Source organism: Callorhinus ursinus, unplaced genomic scaffold (genome assembly GCF_003265705.2).
Source record: "Callorhinus ursinus isolate GAN/ISIS: 27379988/994484 unplaced genomic scaffold, GSC_fseal_2.0 scaffold11, whole genome shotgun sequence".
NCBI classification, from domain to species: Eukaryota; Metazoa; Chordata; class Mammalia; order Carnivora; family Otariidae; genus Callorhinus; species Callorhinus ursinus.
In genome coordinates this window covers 54,661,670-54,685,908 of record NW_027397073.1, presented here as the reverse complement: position 1 = coordinate 54,685,908, position 24,239 = coordinate 54,661,670, and the positions used below count along the sequence as shown (strand labels likewise).

The 24,239-nt window shown below is 38.6% G+C and overlaps 1 protein-coding gene across 3 annotated transcripts in view; it reads left to right on the top strand.

Moving 5' to 3' along the window:
- AKAIN1 (A-kinase anchor inhibitor 1) overlaps positions 1-24,239 on the top strand; it is a 235,161-nt gene that overhangs the window by 15,671 nt on the left and 195,251 nt on the right. For 2 of the 3 annotated variants that reach the window (XR_012380076.1, XM_073898497.1), the window contains exon 1: positions 8,378-8,502. The exons of the other annotated variant lie outside the window; for it this stretch is intronic. Coding sequence is in view for 1 of the 2 variants with exons in the window: in XM_073898497.1 (XP_073754598.1) it covers positions 8,487-8,502 (16 nt within the window). In the remaining variant the exon portion in view is untranslated. Of the gene's footprint in view, positions 1-8,377; positions 8,503-24,239 lie in introns of those variants that run through there. 3 annotated transcript variants of the gene reach the window in all.

Here is a 24,239-nt window from a genome sequence, read left to right as displayed (position 1 = left end):
GCAGAACAGCTCCACCTTAAGCTCAGAAATTCTGCCTTGGTCCTGCCAGCTTTCTTATGCCTTTGCTCTCATGGTGCTAGGCTTTCAACCCCATAAGTTCTAGTCCAGAATGACCTTTTATTTTCCTTCTCCCTTAGAGGGTTCCTTGTGCCTTAATTTATTTCCCTCCCCAAATTGGATTCCATTGGTTTAGTGGCATTCTCATGTGCTAAAGGAAAATCCCAACAATCATAAATTTTGAAAAGGTCATATTGGTTTTATGCAGTGATTCATGAGTTGGGCAGCATCCAATCTAGCAGGATGGAAAGCTCTGAAGAGGGGGCGCCTGGGTGGCTCTGTCGGTTGAGCAGCCGACTCTTGATTTTGGCTCAGGTCATAATCTCAGGGTCCTAAGATTGAGCCCCATGTGTGGGGGGCTCCCTGCTCAGCAGGGAGTCTGCTTGAGATTCCCTCCTACTTCCTCACCCTCTGTCCCTCCTCCTCCTCATGAGAGCTCTCTCTCTCTCAAAAATAAATCCTAGAACAAGAAAAGAAAAGAAAGCCCTGGGGAGTTGTATAAGGTAAGAGATTTTTCTAGCTCAAAGTGGTCAGGAACAAAGACATCATCATACTGAGCATTTGCTGATTAGTTAAAGCAGTGTCACTTTTCTTTCATGGAGCAAAGGGAAGTCTTGGAGCCTGGTAACTTGTGCTGAGTAGGCAAGTGCTGATTGGTTGACGTAGGCCTACCTTTTCTGGGAGAGCCAAGCATAGACACTTAGGTAAGTTTTGGTCTGCTGACGTGGGGACTTTCCATGCATGACTCCATTTAACACATCTGTACCCTGATTTCATGTAAACCATGCCACCTGACACCTCTGTAGATACATATTTGCAGACCGCAGCTGTGTCTGTGTTCTTCTCTCCCTTTTCCCTGTCTTTTTTTCTACCAGACTCTAAGCTACTTGAGAGCATACCTGTGTCTTACACATCTGAATCTTTAGTATCTGATACTGTTCTTAGTATTGATCCCCTGATCAATAAATGCTTATTGAATAAATGAATGAAGAAAAGAATAATGCCTATTTGTAAAATAAATTGCAACATTTCACATCAATTTACTCATTCTTTAATCATTCATATTGACTAAATACAATAATTCAAAATGATTGAATAGAAAATATGAAATTATTTTTAGATTTAAAACATTTTTAAGAATTAGGAAAAATTGAGTTAGCATATTTTAAAGTTAATTCTAGTTCTCAAATATTCCATTTTTAGGATATTCTTACCCATATTTCTATTTATTAGAAATATCAGATTGTTACAAACTGTCTTTTAGATCTTTATGGCAGTACAATTTACATAAAGTAAAATGCACTCATTATAGGTAAGATATAACCCATTTCCATCCTCCCAAAAACTTCCTTTGTGTTTCTTTTCAGTCTGTCCCAATTCACCTTCCCATGTCCCCAGGCCCCAGATAAACATTGAATTGTTTTCTATCACTATAGCTCTTCAGCCTTTTCTAGAATTTCATACAAATGGAATCATACAGTATGTAATTTGCTATATCTGGCTTCTTTTGCTCAGTATGTTTTTGAGATTTATCATATTGTTGTCTGTTGTCTCTATATGCCACAGTTTGTGTGGCCATACAATGTTGATGGATTTAGAGGTTATTTTCACTTTCTGGCTATGATAAATAAAGCTATTGAGAATGTTCATACATAAGTCTTTGTGTGGACATAGTTTTCATTTCTCTTGGGTAGCCATGTAGGAGTGGAATGGATAGAGGAGTCCTATGGTAAGTATATGTTTAATATTATAAGAAACTGAAACTGTTTTCCGAAGTGGTTGTAACATTTTACATTCCTACCAAAAATGTATGAGAGTTCTAGTTGCTCCATATCTCATCAACATTTGGCATTCCCAGTCTTTCTCATTTTCCCCATTCTCCTAGGTATGTAATGATACTTCACTGTGGTTTAATTTATATTTCTCTGATGACTAATTGTGTTGAGAAGTCTTCATATGCTTATTGGCCATTAGTAATACATTTCTCTTATGAAGCACCTATTTAAACATTTTGACAAGTTTTAATTGGGTTGTTGTTTTATTGAGTTGCAAGATTTCTGACTATAGATGTCAGATATACATATTATAAATATTTTCTCCTAGTCTGTAGCTTGCATTTTTATTTTCTCAGCAGTGGCTTTCAGATACAAGACAATTTTAATTATGATGAGGTCCCATTCATCAATTATTTTCTTTTATGGCTCATGCTTCTTGTGTCCTATCTAGGAAATTTTTTCCTACTCTAAGGTTGCAAAGCGTATCTCTTCTGTTACAAGCTGATTTTTAAAATAGGTTAGAAAGTAATAAAAGAGTCAGCATTTCTATATTTTTAGCTACCATGGTCTAAAAAATAATTCTTCTCTGATACCAAAATCCCTCTGTAATGTAGTATGGCTCTTCTAATTCTGAACTGAGCCTTTGAATAGAGATGCAGAGCTTTGAACAATTGTTTAAAAAAGTAGTGTTTCTTTCTTTTTAGAATATTTATTATTGAAGTATAGTTGACATACAATGTTAAATTAATTTTAGGTGTACAACACAGCGATTTGACAATTCTGTACATTACTCAGTGCTCGCCGCTGTAAGTATAGTCGGGCTCTGTTACCATACCTTATTACAATATTATGATTATATTCCCTATGCCATACTTTTCATCTCTGTGACTTATTTATTTTGTAGCTGAAACTTTGTGTCACTCAATTCCCTTCACCTATTTTGCCCAACCTCCTAGCCCTCTTCCCTTTGGCAGCTGCCAGTTTGTTCTCTGTTTTTATGAGTCTGTTCCTGTTTTCTGTCATTCTGTTTGTTCATTTGTTTTGTTTTTTAGATTCCACATATATATGAAATCATTTGGCTTTCTCAGTCTGACTTATTTCACTGAGGATAATATCCTCCAGGGCCATGCATGTTGTCACAAATGGCAAGATTTCATTCTTTTTGTATGGCTGAGCAATAAAGTTATTATTTCCAAAGGTCATGATTAAATTTATTCCCAAACATACAGCCCAAGTGAGCCAGATATAAGAAGAGCACCCAACTTCTCAATTTGGACTGTATTGAGGATCTAATCTTTGTCATTATACTTTTTAAAAAGCTTGTTATTCTTTATTTTTCTTGTTTTGTTTAAAAAGTCTTTTTTGAGTCTCGCAATATGCTATTTTTTCTGTCTTTAGTATTTTTCTTCCTTTCCTTAGCAGGAAACTCTGTCTCAATTTTTTGCCTCTTTTCTTTCCCCTTCTTATATCCCTTTCCTGTTTCTTATTTTTCTCTTCAACTCTTCTTTCCAGACCTTTTTTTCTCATTGATTTTTCCCTTCTGAAATTCACTTAGTGTGGAACTTATCCTTTTATGTATTTATTTTTATTATTATTTTATTTGTGGGGGCTGTGGAGAGATGGGAGAGAGGGAGAGAGAGAATCTCAAGCTCAGCATGGAGCCTGACTCGGGGCTCGATCTCACAACCCTAGATCATGACCTGAGTCAAAGTCAAGAGTCGGACACCTAGCCAACTGAGCCACCCAGGTGCCCTGACTTAGTGTGGCACTTATGTATAAATAGATAAATTTTTGTATTCCAAATTAGTTGAATAAGATTTATAGTGTCTATTTACAATTTTGAAGTTGAATATTGAGTTGAATGCTTTGTGCTTTTTAAAAACTAACCAAATTGGTTTTAATTTGAATGTTCTCAACTGATTCACTGATTCTCCCTCTCCTGTCATCTAGTAAAAACAACTTTTTTTCTGTGTGTGACTTGGGAGAACTTTTTTGTACAAAAATAGACATGGATACATACCTCTTTGGTAGGAAAAAAAAGGTCTTCAACAATGCTAGATTCTTTTTTTCCATGAAAAAATTCATTGTGCATAAGCACGCTATAAAATTTTAACTGTTCTAATTTACTTTTTCCAATAGAGAAGTTTTGCTAATGTTTCTGTTCAGAAAATATGGCTATGACATAGTCCCTTTTAAAGCATTGCACACGACTCATAAATTGCTTCATAAAATGCAAACCTACAGAGACACTTTCCTGTATTTTTTGAGCCTGTAACATTCTTTAAAATTTCCCATTTTTTTTCTTACAGCAGTATAGTCATTAATTTTATTTTCCCTTCCCTTTTATTCTATCCTCTATCTTCATTTTTTTCCAATTTATGCCATTTCTCTTTGTAGATGTATTTTTACCTCACTTTCTTTAAGTCTTTACAGATTGGATAACACAAAGATTAGTTTTTCAATGTCTTCTTCCTCATTTGGTTTTTCTTTTTTCATGTCCATGTCACATTCTCTCATTCCTTTTTTTATATTCCTGCTTAATTCACCTCTATGGCCTTCCCTAGGCCCAATTCAACAACTTCTAGCAGTTCTTAGAAGAAAAGAATTCTTTTCCAGCACTTCATTTCTGTAATCATTTGAAACCTACAAGTCAAGACATTTGGAAAAAATTATGCTTCCATGCTTCATAATGAAAATTCTTCTTTTCAATCTATTTCAACTGTCCTCAGAGATACTAAAAATTATTTGAAATTATAGTTGGTTGAATAATGCATTAAAACGAGTATGGAGAGTGAAGAATCAGGGTATGTCTGGAGCCAGGGTGAGCTGCAAATAATGCAAACAGTGGGAATATCTCAAGATGGGTTTTCAAAATTTTTCTATTTTTTTAAGCTCTAAAGACTGAGTAGACTAATGTTAGAAGGAATAGATGAGAACTTGGGGGAAAGTCTGAGAGTTATAGCTCTAATCTGTCTATTGTAGTTTCTTTGGAGTTTCTAATTTAATGTTTATATATCACATAAATCACTACTTCGTAGTGTTACCATGTTCATTTTTGTATACAATATTCTCCCAAGTTTCCAAGTAAAATAGTTGATTCTATTAGGTGACTCTTTTTCTTCTGTGCCTCCCAGTTCATCTAGCTCCTTGTTCAAATATCTATAAGTAGGAGTGACCAGTTTGATAAGCTCAGCATGAGAGTAAGAAAGTTGGGGTGTCTAGTCCAACTTGTTCACTATCTTGCTTCCTATCAGAATTGTTCACTGTCTTGCTTCCTATCATTGACTGGAAATAACAGTGTTTGAATGAGGTAGATGGTGGTAGTGGAGGTGGTGGCTGCCTCTCTGATAGATGGCTATTTCAAAATGCAGTGGATTGTTTGACTAAAGAATGAGTTGCCTTGGGGCACTTGGGTGGCTCAGTCGGTTGTGTCTGCCTTCTGCTCAGGTCATGGTCCCAGGGTTCCGGGATCGAGCCCCACATCAAGGCTCCCTGATCAGCAGAGAGTCTGCTTCTCCCTCTCCCCTGCAGCTCCCCCCGCTTGCACTCTCTTGCTCTCTCTCTCTAATAAATAAATAAAATCTTTTTTTAAAAAAAGAATGAGTAGCCTTGAGTAGAGGTGTTTAAACAAAGACAATGAAACTATATTGGGAACTTAAGCCATAGTTGTTGAATAAGACTGGATCTATCAAAGAATCTGGCACTTATGGCAGAATAAAAGGAAACTTTTATTTTCCTATGAGGCAGCCAGTCTGTTATTAAATTTATCACTTACACTAAGATATAAAAAAATCTAGTAGCATTATTAGGTATTTAAATTAATTCAACAGAATAATAACTCCAGTAGTAGCAAAAACTGGAGATAATATTCTTGAATATAAAATTTACTGATGAAATAATTGTAAATAAAAATGTATTAGAGTGCTTGGGTTTTACTGAGAATAATATTAATTGCCCTTACTAAAATATAAACAAGCAAAAACTGGGTTGGGAGTATATTGTCCTCTGGCTAGGTAGCAATGTGGTGTTGGGTAGAGAAAATGAAGAGTTCCCTGGAGAAAGAAGGGCAGAGAAGAGCTGAGGATGGGCTGAGGAGTTTTTTCTTCTGTCCTTGACCTGTTGCATTGGTTTTTACTGGATCATATTACCCGCTACTGCCACAGCAAACTAATCAAGGATGCTCGGGGAATGAATGAAATTGGGACCATTTTCAGGCATTCTTTATTTCTACTACTGTCTTGGGTTCTGTGTAGCTTGGAAGTCTATGGGAATATATCTGCATTCCTTCCTTATTTAACATTTACAAAGACATGCTTTGAGGTTGGAGGTGGCATAAATAGTTTCTCTCTTTTTAAATGCTGATACATCTAATACCTTGCTACTCAAAATATATCTTGGACCAGCAGCACTCTGCAGCCTGGAAATTACCTGGGAGCTTGTTAGAAATGCAGAATCTCAGAATCTCTCCCCACCCTGATCTACGAATCATAATCTGCATTTTAAGGAGATCTTCATGGGATTTATATACACATTAATATTTGAGGAGTACTGATTTAACATATTTAGTTTGCATTCCTGTAGGGTGTCATCTATTCCCAATGTGTCAGCAATTTCCTGGAATGGGTTTAATTGGGGCTGTGCTCTCTTAATTAATCTGTTAATACATTATCACATTTAATCTCCACAACAAACCTTCACAATACCTTAATCCTTATATTGCAGATGAGACAATTAAGTAACTTATCCAAGGTCACACAGCTAGTAAATGGTGGACTTGAGTCTGACTCGTTCTCAAATCTTTTCTCTTTTCTTACCCCACACTGCTTTTACTTGAACTTAATCATGAATAATTGTTTATGCATTAAGAGAATAAAGCCCATTAAAAAATAAAAGTTATAAAGAGACCTTTTAAAGAGGTCTTTCAATCATTCAAAGATTATTTCAGAGTGTACCACACTTCTGGTGATAAAACAAAGAAGACAGAATGAAGTGCCCTTGGTCCCTGGTTTTGGTGTAATTTGGGGGAAGTGAAAGGACTGCATCTTGTCATGCACATACCTTATCCTGCCCATCAGCTGATTTGCATCTTGTTGCTGCTGAGGCAGGTTCCATCTGTGTAAGCCTGTGTTGAGCCAGATGCAAAGAGCAGCACTGATTGTGTTATGTTGAGGCTGCCCATATGGCTTCATGCAAACTGCAGTTCAAGAGCTGTAAAACTGTTTGCATTCTAAATCTATCAGATGGCTTTGAACACAACCAGTGTCAGTAAGGCTATTTGAATGCTTTATATTTGGCAAAAGAGTGTAGAACTTATGGCCACCAACCAAATTATTAAGAAACATTGTATTTTCAGGATAGTTATATTGTCTGGGGAGAGGTGCAAGAAACCCCGTAAAACAATGGAAATGACCCAGATCACCCTTTGTTCTTGGAAAACTCCTTTCAGCTGCAAAAATAGAGAATAAAACCCAAAGCAACTGACATGTGCTTCGAGGCTGGAGGATCCTGTGTCTCATTAGCTCTGGGGTTATAACCCAGATGGACTTGTTTCAAGCTGGGTAACATCTAGTCTGGGCTATGCACACTACACAAACATTTCTTGGGGGAGCTAGATAATGATTTAAAGATGAGCAGTGAATTAGAAACATGAAATGAGTGTGGGGCATGTCCCAGTAACTTTAGAACTCGGTGTGCATGGGGGGGCCCAGTTTCCAGTCGGATCAAAATAGGGGAAGCTCTAATGTTTCTTGATCAGTCTCAGGGCTATTCTCATACTTGAAGGGGACTGTTGGCTCAACCTTTTATGGAGTGTGTGTTTCTCAGTGAAGACATACCTCACTGAGGTCTTTTTCTTGTGCATTGGCCAACCCTGCTTTCTCTAAGATGATGACCTTGAGAAGCTCCAAGTTTAGGAGCTTTCAGAGTCGGATTGGCCGCCTGGGGGCGGGGCCTGATAGGGGCGCCCTCCTCACGTGCTCCAGTCACCCTGTCCTTCCCTCTAGCTCTCTTTCTGACGTTAGCAGAAAAGACTGAGACTCAGAGTGAGAGAGGAGTCATGGACCCCAAGGGCCCATTAACTTGGAGGCCCCACCCCTTTATTCAGAGTCACCCAACCCGGAGAACTCAGAGTCATCCTCAAGAGTAAAGTTCTTTGAGTTATATATATATATAAAAAAAGGGCAAACCCATTCTAAATGTCAGTCCAGTATCCACGGGGGCGAGAGACAGCAGGTAATTAGAAGCAATTAGTTTGTCCCCCTGCCGGGAAGCCGGGCAGTTACCTTTTTCTCTCTTCCTCTTCCGTCCTTCCTTCTCCCGTGGAAGCGATAGAAGTGTTTTGCTCCCTAAGCAGCAGTGTACGCTGAGCTGGCACAGGAATGAGGGATGAACTGAACAGGATTCGGTCTCCTCCTCCCGCCGCCGCGGTAGCCGCGGGCAGAGCAGTGCATTGTGGAGGCTGAGCGCGCCGCGGCTGCTGGAGCTGCGGCCCCGGGATCGCGCGGCGGGGAGCTGTCCGAGGTGCTGACCATCCCGGCCCGCGCCCTGCGCGCCCATCTGCGCCCATCAGACCCCTCCAAGTTCTGGCCTTTCTCCCACCCCTCCGTCTGCCTGTCTTGTCCTCCTCACCTAGGGGCGTAGCGGCTGGAGGAAATCATGGTGTTCGCTCCAGGTATACCTGCACGTTGCTTTTTCACCAGGTGTCCAGGCGGGGAGCGGGGAAGAGAAGGGAGAGCATAGGAAGAAAAGGCCTTTACCTTGCCTCCCATCTGTGCGTTTTGGAGTTAGTCTGTAATCTAGGGGCGGGAGAGTGCCTCTGTGCGGAGTCTTCGCCCCTCTCCCCAGTCCCGTCTCATCTGTCCTCTAACCATCCCCAGCCGTAGTCCCGCCGCTGCTCTGGCCTCCTGGTTCCTCCACATCCCATCGGAGCTCAGGCACCTTGAGAACTGGGACCTCTGCCAAACGCACAGGCGACTACGTGGGTGGGAGGGTGCAGAGATCCGGCCAGGAGTCGTGGGCTTCGGGATACTTCGGTGGGAATTCTCTTCTCTGCCACTTACCCCTCTGCAAAAGTGGCAAAGTGATCCAGTTCCTCCCGATGTCCTGAGGAAAGAAGTGGGTGAAGGCCACGGGAGTGGGCCGAAGGGCAGAGGAGCATTACTCCTCAAGGAATTAGACCTGAAACTCTGGCAGGAGGCTGCAGCACAGAGGCTGCTACTGCGGCGCCGCTGGTGGCGTCTTTTTGGAGCTGGCGGTGAAGGACTTTGGTCCCTTTGCTGGTATCTGTGGCTACAAGTTGGTGAAGAGTCCGATTTGCCTGCGGTTGACCAGCTTACTGGTGTGTGCATGTGTGTGTACTTGAGTAATGGGTGTGTAAGTTGAGCAGCGGGGGAAGCATGGTCATTGTTCCCCTACAAAGCTGTCTCTAGGGATAGATACAAGGTCTTTCTCTCAAATTCTAGGTTCTGCTTTCATTAAAGACTGCTGTGGGAAAAAGGGGAGTGTGGAAAAGAGTAATGGGACTAAAACTCTAAGTTTGTGATGGTTCTTTCATTTGAAAGGTTCATTTGCATTTGCTGTAGCCATTGGACCTCAGATAGCTGGGGAGGAAAAGTATAATGCAATTTTAAAAGGGAAGAATTGAGTCTGGGTTTCAAAAATTCAAATTGCAGAACCTGAGAAGGGGAAGTTCCCCCTACCTGCCCCCCCAAACAGGATGTTAGCTGAGGAGGTGGGAGTGAGTTTCTGTCCGTTCTGACACCACAGGCAGTGACTCAGAGGAAAGTCCAGAGGCCCTTCTGCTGACCATCCCAAATAATTCAAGGGGTGAAGTCGTTCTGTACAGTGAAGGATATTCAATCAGCACAGGATCTGTGAAGCTGAAAAAAAAAATAGTTCTTCGTTGCATTTATAAACCTCTTACCACTTTCTAAAGCACTTTTATGCCATTATTTCATTTGATTTTCAAATTACCCTCTGAGGTAAGCAATATCACTTCTCCTTTACCAGCCCCAGAGGGTTGCTTTCAGATAGTCTTTCCAGCCTTAGCTGGAGCTTTCTGAGTCCTCTGATTATCTCAGAACCTATCTTTTTGACAAAATGCCTTTTCTGTTTCAGGGGTAGCTGTTTTTTGGTCCAGGGTCAGATGTAGCCAAAGGGAAATGTCCTTCCACTTCTGAGGTGAGGATGGGCTAGTGTGGTCCAGAGTTAGCGTTGCTGAGTGAAGTTAACTAGACATTTTCTAAAGGCATGATTGTGGGTGAAAGACTGTGTAATGAGCAGTGAGTAATTCCTGGGGAGGACTGAACTGTCTAAAGCAGACTAGTGCTTGGTCAGGGCTTTAGGTTTCCATTTTTCTTCTAAGTTTCATATTAGTTTTTTTTTCCCCCTGCAGGGAAAGTAGAAGTTATTCATAACTGTCAGAGATGGTATAAATTGACCTGGGTAGGATATGTTATAGAAACCTGTGGGGAAACACTTTTTGGGTCATTTCTTCAATTTTGAGTTTCTCTTAAAAATTATAAGCATTTTGGGGCAATAAGAATAAGGTGCTAAAAATACTGTGTCAACTTACCTTTTCATTTACTGATCATATGTCTTCCAACTCATATAGTGATTTTATTCTGAAAGAATATCAGAACAATGAATTGTTTTTGAACTCTGCCAGATTTTCATCATTACAGCCTCATTTCCAGGACTATTGCTTTTCTAAATCTCTATAATTAGGGATCCAGATGTCTTGTGCTAGTCAAGGCAAATACTCCCCCATTTTCTCCAAGCCACCCAGGAAGGGAGGGAACAGAGGCATGTGCTATGATTATTCCAAAATTAATAAAGTAAAATAAAATAAAGTAATAATCCAAAATGAATATAATAATAAATTAACATTGAGCTGTTCATAATTGGGTCAGTGAGTACTATGCCCTTCTAAACCCATTGTAGCTCTTTGGATTTTAGCAAAGGGAAACAAGAATCCTGAGGTCTACTTCTGGCCTTGCCTCTGTGGATTGACCTGCTTTGAAAGATTCTGCTGCCTCCTTGCTTACCTTAAAGGCAAAGGTGAAAAGTGACAGAGATTCAGGAAGCAAGTTTCAGTCCAGAAGTGCAATGTAGAGAGGGAGAAATGGTTGGGAATTTATATAAATCTACTTAGGATTCACGCTTATTACATCGTATAAAACAACCTTGCATTCTCTTGTTTCAATTAGTCTACAGATTATAAGGAACAGGGCTTAGGTTAGGCAGGGTCTTTGAGTGGTTTCTCAGTTTACATAGGGCAGATAACTCAATTCTATACTTTTCTTCCTTCTTATACCATTCATAGGCTTTGTAATTTAGGATTTTAATTTTGTGCATTTTAATATTTAAACCCCTTAATAGTAAGGGACCATGACTACTAATTATTTAAGGATTCAGTTATCTAAAACCTATCGTGAATTACTTCTTCCCTCTAAAGGAATGATACAAAATTAGAAACAGTTAAATGAGAAACAAAGTATAAATATATTAATTTCTCTTTAAGTACCATCTATCCCTAAATATAGATTAAACTAAGCTGAGGCACATGGCTGAGGCAAAAAACAAAATGAGGCCCCTTGCTTTTCCTAAATCTCTTATCTATTCCTCCTGCTTCCTTCCCCCAAAACTGAAGGTGGAATCTTTGTAGAGCAATGTGAGAAGATTTAGAAGCATATCAGCAGTGCCAAAGGAAAGAGGGTAAACACAACCAGTATGGAAAAATATTTTGGCTCTGGTGCATAGTACTAAAGTGACCCAGGTTACTTAGTCTGTGGCTATGAAAAAGCTTCCATTTGGGAGAAAAAAAGTTTTGGGGTGTCTGGACTTTACATATGGTGCTCCTGGTTTTGTGGGGGAAAATCAAGGCATTATTGCCAATTCGTGGACAAAGTCAAAGTGGAAGAAAGAAGAAAAACCATTGGGCATTGGTGTTGAAAGTAAAAGAGAATACAAGAAAATTTCAGGTATTTCTTGGCCTATTCCAGGGTGAGAAAGTGTATGTTCACAGATTCAAATGTTTTTTTCAGTGCCCTGATTTCATCCAAAGAATTCTAGACTCTGAACAATCAGATTAGCAACTCCTTCTCCCCTGAGGAAGAGCTAGTAAAGAGTAGATTGTGAGGTATAAAGTGAGAACAGAAGTTTCCTTATCCTTGGGCCGTCCCCCACAACCCCCATTCAAGAATTAGTGTACCTCTTTTTGTGGATGGACCTAGTATATACTTGACTGTTTTGGATTGCCTTCAGGTAAGATGTATTGTCAAAAGAAAGATCTTTCTTCTTGTACATGAATTAGACAAGGTATGATAATAAGGATTTCAAAGTGAAATAAAAATGGTGTAATCGTAAGCAATTGAATAGCCAGCTTCTTGACTTCTAAGATTAGTTTGAAAAACATTTAACAACAATAATTCTACTGAGAGCTATTAAAATATCTAAGGAAATATTTATTGCAAGGTAGTTATAGCTTTTATTTATTTATATAAACCTCTTACCAATTCCGGAGAGATCAATAAATAAATAAATTATGTAACAGACTGCCTTAACTTTAAGGTTTACAATCTGCCAACTTGGGCAAATAAACTATCTTCTGTTAGCATAATTTTTTTTTACTTTTATTCATTTATTATTTTAAAAAATTACATACAGTTAAATGGACTGTAACAAGTTGACTTTCAGATATGTTGTGAATTATGGGTTAAGGTTTGTTTTTTTATATTATTATTTTTTAAAAAGATTTTATTTATTTGAGAGAGAGAGAAAGAGAGAGAGGGAGAGCACAGAGGGAGAAACAGACTCCCCACTGAGCAGAGAGCCCAATGCGGGGCTCAATCCCAGGACCCTGAGATCACGCCCTGAGCCAAAGGCAGATGCCACCCAGGTGCCCCTATGAATGTTCAATTATTCTAATACCATCTGTTGGCAAGATAATATCTCTTTGTTGAATTACCTTTGTAACTTATTAAAAGTTAACTGGCTATATTTCTGTTGGTCTATTTCTGGACTCTTTATTCTATTTCATTCATCTATATGTCTATCTTTTCACCAATACCATGCCATCTTGCTTACTATAGCTTTATAGTAAGTCTTAAAATTAAATAGTGCAATCCTTCTTGTATTTCTCTTTCAGAATTGTTTTGGCTGTAGTAGTTCTTTTGACTTTCCATATAGATTTTAGAATCAGGTTGCCTATATCTACATAAAATGAAATCTACTGATCAGTTTGGGGAGAATTAATATCTTAACCATGTTGAGTCTCTAGTCCATGAACATGATAGGTCTCTTCATTTATTTAGTTCTTCTTTGATTTCTCTCATCAGTATTTTGTAGTTTTCAGCATATAGATCTTATATATGTTTTGATAGATTTATACCTAAATATTTTTTGGGGGGGAGGAATACTGTAAATAGCATTTAAAAACAATTCAATTTCTAAAAGTTCATTAAAAGTTCAAAAGTATAGAAATATAGTTTTTTTTAATGTTAATCTTGTTTCCTATGATCTTGTTTACCTCTCTTATTAGTTGTAGGAGCTAACTTGTAGATTTCTTAGGAGTTTTTTTTTAGGATTTTATTTATTGATTTGACAGAGAGAGAGAGAGAGAGTGAGCATAAGGAGGGGGAGCTCTGAAGCGAGAGGGAGAAGCAGGCTCCCTACTGAGCAGGGAGCCCTACGCAGGACTCAGTACCAAGACTCTGAGATCATGACCTGAGCCCAAGGCAGACACTTAACTGATTAAGCCACCTAGGCACCCCTCTTAGGGGTTTTTATTTAGGCAATCATGTTGTGTGTAAATAAAGACCATTTCATTTCTTTTCCAATTTTTAGCCTTTTTGCATTGGTTAGGGCACTAACACACTATCAAATAGAAGTAGTTAGACATTCTTGATTTTTTTAAACAATTTTATTTATTTATTTGATAGAGAGAGAATGAGAGATAGAGAGCATGAGAGGGAAGAGGGTCAGAGGGAGAAGCAGACTCCCTGCTGAGCAGGGAGCCTGACGTGGGACTCGATCCCGGGACTCCAGGATCATGACCTGAGCCGAAAGCAAGTTGCTTAACCAACTGAGCCACACAGGCACCCTTGACTTGTTTTTAATCATGGGGAAAACATGCAATCTTTCGCCATTAGGTATGATGTTAGCCATAGAATTTTTTATAGATGCTCTTTATTAGGTTGAGGAAGTTCCTTTCTATTCCAAGTTTGCAGCAAATTTTTATCATCAATAGACATTGAATATAATCAAATGTTTTTTCTGCTTCTAATAATATGATAATGTTGGTTTTCTTTTTTAGAGGGTTAATATGGTGGGTTACATTGATTGATTTTCAAATGTTGAACCAGCCTTACATTCCTGAGATAACACTCATTTGATTATGATGTACTATTCTTTTCATATGCTGAAGGATTCAATTTGTTAATATTTTTTTGAAGGATTTTTTGGTCAGTGTTCATGAGATATATTGGTCTATAGTTTGCTTTCCACACACTATCTTTATCTGGTTTTGATATCAGTATAATGCTATCTCATAAATAAGTATTTCTGCTTTGATTTTCTGAAAGAGATGGTGTAGACTGGTATAATTTCTTCCTTAAATGAATTCATCAGTGAAACACTGTGGGCCTAGAATTTTCTTTGTGGGAAGCTCTTTAAATGTGAATTCAATTTCTTTAATAGATACAGGACTCTTCTGTTAGTTTTGGGTTAGTTTTAGTAGTTTTTACAGAAATTGGTCCATTTTATCTAATTTACTGCATTTACGCGAACAAATTTGTTTGTAATACTCTCTTACCTGTTCAATACGTGTAGGATTTATAATGATATCTCCCTTTCATTTCTGATACTGGTAATTCGTGGGTTTTTTGTTTATTTATTTTTTGTCAGTTTGGCTGCAGGTTTGTTAGTTTTTTTTTATCTTTTCAAAGAAACATCTTTTTGGTTTCATTGATATTCCATAATGTTTTTCCTGTTATCAATGTCATTGATTTCTGCTCTTTATTATTTCCTTCTTTCTACTAGCTTTAACTTTATTTTGCCCTTCTTTTTCTAGACTTAAAATTAAACTTAGATTGTTTATTTTAGATCTTTCTTTCTTCTAATATAGACATTTAATGCTATAAATTTCCATCTAAGCATTTCTTTAGCACACCTTACAACTTTTAATGTTATATTTTTATTTTCATTCAGTACAAAATATTTTGTAATTTCCCTTGATACCTCTTCTTTTTCCCATGGATTATTTAGAAATGTATTGTTTAGTTTCCAGTTACTTGGGGATTCCCTACATATAATCCTGTTATTGATTTCTACTTTAATTCCATTATGGTCGGAGAATAAGCTTTCTATGATTTTAGTTGTATTTAATTTGGTAAGGTAAGGTATGTTTGGGAGACAGAATATATATACATATATATATATATGTATATATGTTAAATAAAGTGTCCTTAAACAGAACACACATAAAACAAGGTTGTGTATTGATCAGTTGACCAAAGTGTTACAACCAGAGGCCCATAGGAACCCAATCCTGTATTTCCTTAGGAACAATGGTTTCATATTTGCTAATTCACTGTTTGCAGTTATTTTATAGAACATAACTTTTGTGAGTAATGAGAATAGACTGTATATTGTTTCCCATCCTTTTATTTTTAAGTCACCTTGATCAGACAGCATATTGTTGGGTCTTGCTTTCTAATCAAATGTGTAGTTTTAAACTACCAAAACTTAAAGGTTTAAGTTAGCGACTGACTGCATGTATGTCTTTGTCCTATTATTATTGCATTTTCTAATTTCCTATTATTGTTTAAAATTAAATATTTTACCATTTGAAAATTTTTGTTGTTAGAGTTTTAGAAATTTTAGTAAACATAGATAATCAAAAAGAAAACAAAAAAAATCACAACATTGTCCAACAGTAACCACTGTTAATATTTTATTTTATTATTTTATTTTTATTTTTTTAATTAACATATAAGGTATTATTTGTTTCAGGGGTACAGGTCTGTGATTCATCAGTCTTACACAATTCACAGTGTTCACCACAGCACATACCCTCCCCAATGTCCATCACCCAGCCAACCCATCCCTCCCAACCCCCTCCACTCCAGCAACCCTCAGTTTGTTTCCTGAGATTAAAAGTCTCTTATGGTTTGTCTCCCTATCTGGTTTCATCTTATTTCATTTTTTCCTCTCTTCCCCTCTGATCCTCTGTCTTGTTTCTCAAATTCCACATGTCAGTGAGATCATATGATACTTGTCTTTCTCTGATTGACATATTTCGCTTAGCATGATACCCTCTAGTTCCATCCACATCATTGCAAATGGCAAGATTTTGGTTTTTTCTTCTTTTTGATGGCTGCATAATATTCCATATATTCCATAATATCCATATATATATATATATATATATATATATATACACCACATCTTCTTTATCCATTCATCTGTCGATGGACATCTAGGCTCTTTCCATAGTTTGGCTATTGTGAACATTGCTGCTATAAACATCGGGGTGCACGTGCCCCTTCAGATCACTACATTTATATCTTTGGGGTAAATACCCAGTAGTGCAATTGCTGGGTCGTAGGGTAGCTCTATTTTCAACTTTTTGAGTAAACTCCATACTGTTTTCCAGAGTGGCTCTACCAGCTTGCATTCCCACCCACTGTTAATATTTTAAATATAGCTTTTCAGCCCTTGTCTCTATGAATATAGGTCCCACTTTTTTAAACAAAAATGTTACCCTGACATGGATACTACTTTTTGACATGATTGTTTACACATGTCCTGTTATCATCTTTTCATGCCATTCAGTTGTCTTATACATACTATTTAAAAAAAAGACATAGAGCAAATGGTGTGATTATCCTCATTTTTACAGATGATAAAAGTAAGGCTCAGAATGCCTGACCAATTTTAGGCTGCAGAACCAAGATTTGACATTGGATCCACTTATCTTCTACATACAGCATAGTTTTTAAATACATAGCAAGCAACAAATAATTTGTACACGAGGATTAGAGACAAAGAAAAAGAGATAAAACTGTTTTCCTGTGGAGAAAATCTTCTGTATTTTGAGAACCCCTTCTTCCAAATTAGAGTTTACGAAGTGTTCTCTCAACCACACAGAAAGGAGCTCTGTCCTTTCACACTTCCTGGATTCTTCATCTACTCCAGGCTGTGGCTCTTAGTGATAGAGCGAAATAATGGACAGACAAGATTGCCAGAAGTTGGCTAGGAGAAAAAAAAGAGCTAACAAATTTACACAGTGCTTGATAATTTTCAAAGCATTTATATTAACTAGGTGCCATATGCAAGATAGTCTTTGAGTTGAAATAAATGGCATTGGAATAAGTATAGTCTCTCCTTCTCTATACAACTCATGAGAATATTTCACTTATTCCAGAGCAATTCAACGATGAGGCAAAGTTGGTTGCTGCAGGAGCATGGACTTAAGGACAGATAGGTCTAGGTTCCAAGAGCTCCCCTCGGCCATGTCCACGCTTAGTGCAACTGGGTAAGCCATCCAGTATTGCTGATTTGCTGAGTTGTAAAATGAAGATCAAAGTATCTATTTTCCAAAGTGTTAGTGAAGATAAAGATTATGTGTCTGGCCCACAGTAGGCTAAATGATAGGTATTACTGATGTTATTATTTTTAAAAGGGAATGAATAATAATGTGTTTTATATACATATGTATGGTTATGATTTCAAAGTTAAACCATCAGTCTTGGAAAGCTATACAGTTAATTTTCTTTTTGTGAAAGAAGACTGACTTACTGGTTCAATACATTACCTGGGTAGAGGTCATTAAACGTTAAAGCCAAGTGCTATGACAAACTGAATTGATGATAAAGCAGATGTCTGAGTGAGTCCTGGGATGAATAAGTTATGAATCATGAAAAGTTGCTGTTTAAAGGCTACCAGCTGCATGCTTGAAAGCAGATGGCCATCTTGCTGATCTGAATAATCCTGATATTGTCTAAATTTAAAAGCTTTTGAATGATGATTTTCTGGTGAGGGTATAGAGCATTAAAATGTTTAATATTTAATGATTTAATTATGGTAGATTTGTATTTTGGATATGAAATTTTGTTTCACATTCTCTTTGCCTTTTTTTGTTGTCTTGTGTTGTAGCCACATGCACATTCTTAGATACTATTCTTTGAATATTATCTTTGGTCCTACATGAATCTTCTTAGGAAGAAAGCTTTTTTTTTTTTTCTTATAAAGATACTTTGTTGGTGAAACAGCCACACAGTCACTAACCAGAGATAGGGAGAGGCATTGGAGTTTTCCTTCATAAATTTTTCTGACTTGCAATATAACTTTGAGTTAGTTAACCTGCTTCCTGTGCCTCTTTCCCAATCATTGTCCAAAAGTCACCCTCAACATCTTAGAGGTTTAGCATCTTAGTTCTCAGTACAGACATTTACTGGGCAGGGGAAATAAACATAAGACAAGGCAGGGGAGCTACATTTGTAGAAGATGCATTGTGCGCTGCATGTATCACATGCATTTTTCTTAATGCAAGGAACAACTTCATAAAGTACATGCCAAAATGTTTTTCTTTAACTTGTCACTAAAATGCTGTTTCATGTTTCAAATGGTGACAGATGATCTATTTGCTGAAACTAGTAGGCAAAAATGCAGTGCCCTTTTCCATTCCTTTAACATTTTTTTTCTTTAAAATGAGAGAAATGGTGTTTATGGTACTCAAGAAATACACTCAAATTAGTAACGTAATATCTCTGTTCTGGTTACCTCACATAAACCATGTATGATGGGTCTGTTTGGTATTTAGGCAGGGAGCCTCCATGGAATCCACATCTCGTGTTGTCTGACAGAAGTTGTTAATTTTTTTCTCCATGGAATTTATTTCTAACATTCTTGTGTACTTATTTCTGCCTCTCCACTTTAATTTTACATTTTTGTGGGAATGAAAAATGAAATTATATGTTTCTTGCAGTACCATAAATGAGATTTTGATCACCCCTGACCAGGGAATTTAGAATGAAATTCTCTATAGTCTTAATTGCAATCTGACTCATGCTTTAGAATAGATGATTTCATCACATCATCCGGCCATGCTGTACAAGTCAATAAATAATAGTTGTTTTGCTCTAAAAATAACTTAGGTTAAGAAGGACAAACTTTATAGCTTCATTTATCTTGCCATTCTTTCTTGTGTCTACAGGGCAATGCTAGTTGGATGGCGCCCAACCATTAGACTGGAACTCATTAAAAAAATAAGTATGATTCTTCTCCACTCAAAACATTGGACCAGAGCAGATCCATTAGTAAAGGTCATGTGCAGCTTGGCCTGGGGAAAGAGATAGTAGTAGGCTTTGTGAGAGCAGTGCTGGGGATATCAGGAAAGGCCATATAAAAGTGAATGGGAGGGGGTATAAATACTTTGGATCTTTGCACTCATTTATTCAACAAACATTCACAGACTGTCTTCTCTGAGCCAGGTGCCCTGCTTTGTGGTAGGCACTAGGACTTTAATATAAAAATGTAAACTAAAAAGGTTAGGGTCCCTTAACTGAAGAGTAGAGAGTAGAGGGGATGAAGAGGAGGAATGGGTCAATTCTGTTGGGAGGGACGTGACTGTCTTGCCTGCATCTGATTCCTCCCGGAAGCCTGCCCTGGGAATGGTTAAAGCCTCCAATAGAGAAACCCTCCTGTATGGACCATTCTTTGGTGCCACTGGACCATGCATAAGAACCCTGTTTGTGAGTGCCCGAATGTGGGATGGGGAGGCATGACCAGGTAGAAAGAGTCTCTTTTGTCTTGTCCTTTTAGATACAAATATGCACTTTATAAGGAAATGGTCTCTGGTGACTGGGTGGCTCAGTCAGTCAAGTGTCCATCTTTGCCTCAGGCCATGATCTCAGGGTCCTGGGATGGAGCCCTGTGTCGGCTCCCTGCTCAGCGGGGATCCTGCTTCTCCCTCTCTCTCTACCCCTCCCCCTACTGCCATCTCTCTCTCTCTTTCTCTCTCTTTCTCTCACACTCTCTTTCTCTCTCAAATAAATAAATAAAATCTTAAAAAATAAAGAAAGAAATGGTCTCTATTACCCTGAAATGACAACAAAGATACTCTCAAGGCAGGAGCATATTAGAGGCTTGAAAGGAGACTCTCTAAGAGGAGCAGATGTATTTGACGTGGGTCTGACTCTGGCCTCCAAAATTTAGCTTTGCTTGAGGTCATCTCCCTTTAATGAGTACTTCCCCCACCAGGATGGGATGCGGCTGTGCTGTGCTCCCTTTAAAGCGTTGCCTCAAGCATGGGTAGAAATGTCTTTTCCTGTTTTCTGAGCATAGCTAAGGAGGACTTTTATTAAACACAAGGGGGAAACCCAAAGGAAATTAGTGTGCAAACATGGTCCCTGTTCCTGCCCATTCCATCACTGTCTGTGCTGTAGCTCAGTTCTCAATGTTCTCAGTTCTACACGTTAACATTACCTGGGGAGCTTTTTTTTTTTTTTAAGATTTTATTTATTTGAGAGGCAGAGAGAGTGAGAGAGAGAGAGCACGAGCGGGGTAAGGGGCAGAGGGAGAAGCAGACTCCCTGCTGAGCAGGGAGCCTGATATGGGGCTTGATCCTAGGACTCTGGGATCATGACCTAAGCCAAAGGCAGATGCTTAACCAATGAGCCACCCACGCGGCCCTACCTTGGGACGTTTTAAAATATATTAATGCTCTGAGTCCTACCCAGGCTAGTAAAATAAAAATCTCAGGGGGTGTGCCCTAAGCATAAGTGTTTATTAAAAGCTCTCCTGGTGGTTGATTGTGCATTTGGGCTGAGAAACACTGATCTAACTTCCAAGGGCAAGCACAATAGGTAGGCAGCTTGCCTGGTTCCTTACACTCCTATTTCTTATGTATCTTCTTTTCTCAGAACAGGGCACATACAAGTGCTTTGTATATGTTGGATGAATGAATGAATGAGTGAATGAATGAATGAACAAATGGCCATCTTTCTTTTCACCTCATAGTCATCCCATTAAAGTAAAAATCAAGAGAAGATTCTAACTCTCCTGCCTACTTGGGGCCTTCCCACCCAAGTCCTCCTCTGGTTTGAGGAAGATACGTCTTCTGGTCATTGACAGGACTGTAGGATTGTCACCGATTAAAAACTGGTGGTGGTCTTGTTCCACTTGTTCACGGTGAGATCTCAATCACTCAATGGTCATAGCGGTCATTCGACCAGGATTACACACATCAGTTAGCAGGAGGGTCTGTGTATCCACAGGCAGATGAGTCCTACTGTAGTTAGGCTAGGGGTCAAATTTGAGTTAGCCACAGTATTCTAGTGCAGGGCAGAAGGCAGGGGCATATGGCCCCAGAGGGACATTGACCAGGGATTTGCACTGAGGGCCTTGGGGGTTTGCCTGCAAGCATGACTCTGAGACAGTATCTGAGTCACAGCTGAGGAAGGAATAGGGCAGATCCCATGATATATGTGCCAGGGATTGCTCAGTGGTGTAGACTCTGTATACTCTCCAGTGACGTTTTAAGTAGCTTTTCATGTTCCTACAATAATCTGGGTCAAATGGGAAAATGGGGATAGTTTTCTTGGCTCCACATTTCAGAAGGGCACATTACTGCAAATTTCAAACACAGAAGAAAAGAATCAAAGTAGATATATAATCAAGTCAATTTTCCTTTAGGCTTAAGACATATTTTTGTTATATAATTTAGCTTAGAAGCAATTTACATATGGCAAAATTAGCATATTTATTTTTTATAGAGTATTACATACAATGCATGAGTCTGGAAATACATTTTTAATGCTATTTAATATGCAAAGTGTCCTACACTGTTTTGGAAATCCTGGGATTGAATTGCCTAAATGTTTTGTTACACTGGCATAGAAAGCAATTATATATATTTAATCTTTAAAATGATTAGTCTTCAAATCTTTTAGGAAACTATAACTCAAAGTTAACATATAAAGTATACAGGCCACATGGCATTGGAAAACATTACTTGGCTTGGAATCAGAAACTTGACTCTAATACCAGGATTTCCTATATACCTGCTATGTAATTCAGAGAAAGTCACTTAGTCTTTCTGAACCTCAATTTACCTAATTATAGAATAGTAATAATAATACTTTTTCTTATCATATAGGGTTGTGATAATGATTTATAGAGAAATCACTATAAAATATGCTTAAGAGATTATAAATCACATAAAAATTTGAGTTATAATTTGTATTTATATTTTTTTAACCTTAATGAGAGGCTCACCTTGCATGAATCTATAAGAAAAAATTCTCATGATATCCTTAAGCATTTTCCACCTTTTTATGAGCTCTCTGCTGACCCTGCACTATGTCATTATTTTATTTTATTTAAGTTTTATTTATTTAAGTAATCTCTACACCGAGTGGGGCTTGAACTCATGACCCCAAGATCAAGAGTCGCACGCTTTTCCAGCTGAGCCAGCCAAGTGCCCCTCTATGTCATTATTTTAAATATATGTTCTCAAAATTGATTTGCTTGAGAAACCACCAAAGGTGTGCAGTTCCCAGCTATCTAGCGACCAAGTGCATAAATGCCCTTTTCTCCTTATACAAAAGAGAGAGCTATGTTTTACTCTCACCTTACTCTTACAATGTCCCGAAATGAAAAAACCCAGGAGGCATCAAATAGGAAAAGATCTTAAGTTTTAACGTCTTATCCGTCCCTTGGCTCCTGCAGTCTACAGAATTTAAAACACTAGGTTTCACAGCACCGCCCGTCTCTACTAAACACACACTGTCTAGGGCAGGGGTTCTCAGCCACGGGTGATTTTGTCCCCCTCCCCCATTTCTAGGGGGACATTTGGCAAGCTGTGGAAACAGTTTTACTTGTTGTGACTGAGGGGTTCTCCTGGCAGGGCTGGCTACATGATTTGCAGGGCACAATGCAAAAATGAAAATGGGGGGGGCCCCTTGTTTAAAAAACAACACAAAATGTTACCAAAGACACTAAAATAGAAAGCTTTTTCTTCTTCGTTTTCCCTCCCCCTCTCCCTCTTCATGTCCCTCTTTCATACTGTTTTTCACTTGTGACTTAATGTTTTCCTAAGCCAAGGAAAATTAAAAATTTTAATTATTAGCATGAATTTTACCATTCATCTTTATACTGTGCAATACTAGTTTTCAATTAAATATAACTCATACACCAAATCAATGAGAGTGCACAATTCAAATTTCACAGCTCATACATGGATATCTATTTCTGCACAAAATTTACTGAACTGTTTTTATTTCACTTCTTAAAATGCACATAGTCTGCCAATATGCTCTACTTGGGCTTACCTATGAGTCAGGAAGGACTGAAAGTCAAGCAACTAGGATCACCCATCTTTCCTTTTTTTCCCCCTCTATCACTGGAAGTAATTCCAGCATCAGTGATTGGCCAATATAGGGAAGTAACAAGAGGAAGGAAGACTAGGGTAGGGTCCCTTGGTCATTCATGGTTCTAAGAATGCCGTCGCCTTCTTTTTGTGTCCTAAATAAGTTACGGTTCTAGCAGCAAGAGTGGCCTCCCTCCGACCCCTCCCTCAGTTATAGACATACCACCTGTACTTACTGTGAGGCTCTGAGCTTCGCTGAATTCATGATCCACTGGACTTCTGTGTTCAAAGGGCATTGCTAGAGCGATATGTCTGTGCAAATGGGGTGGCAAAGGAATGACATCTGGCGTGCATCTCTGCACAGGCATATGCTTCATTGTCCCATTGAACTGCGCTCCCAAAACACAGGCTCAAATATAAGATTATGAAGAATTTCAAGATGGCAATAGCAGAGCATTAGCACAAGCGCCAGGCTCTTCCGAATGTGGAGCTCCATGTGACTGCCCCAGTCATATGCCTGGGAAGCTGGCCTGGGCTACTGGCATCCAGTCGCTAGAGGCTAGGGATGCTCGTATATGTCCCACAGTGTCCAGAACAGCCCCCCACATCAAGGCCCTGCTGGAAAGGTTGGTATTCTGTCTCCAAAAAGCATCTGAGGACTGCACACAAGGCCAGTTGCCTCCTTTTCGGTAGAGTTTTCCCATGGTGGAGCCTGCTTTGTGTTTTGTAATGTCATTAGTCATTGCACTGGAGACAACCACTTTCTGCTTTTTTGAGGGGCTGTTTACTCAGGCCCCTCAGTGCTTCATCTAATCAGGCAGTTTTGCTTACTGCTCTTTGCTGTCAGTTTACTGATGAGGCCAGACAAGGTATCCAAGGTGGACCTTGACTGCTCTTGGATGTCTTATATGGACCTCAGCATTTCTGTAGGCAGGGCCCCCTTGAAAGGGAATCCTCAGAGCACTGCCTCTCCTACAGGGATAGACATTGGGAGAGGTAGCCCTCAAGAGCTTGGACCTGCTTATGCTATGGTTCCC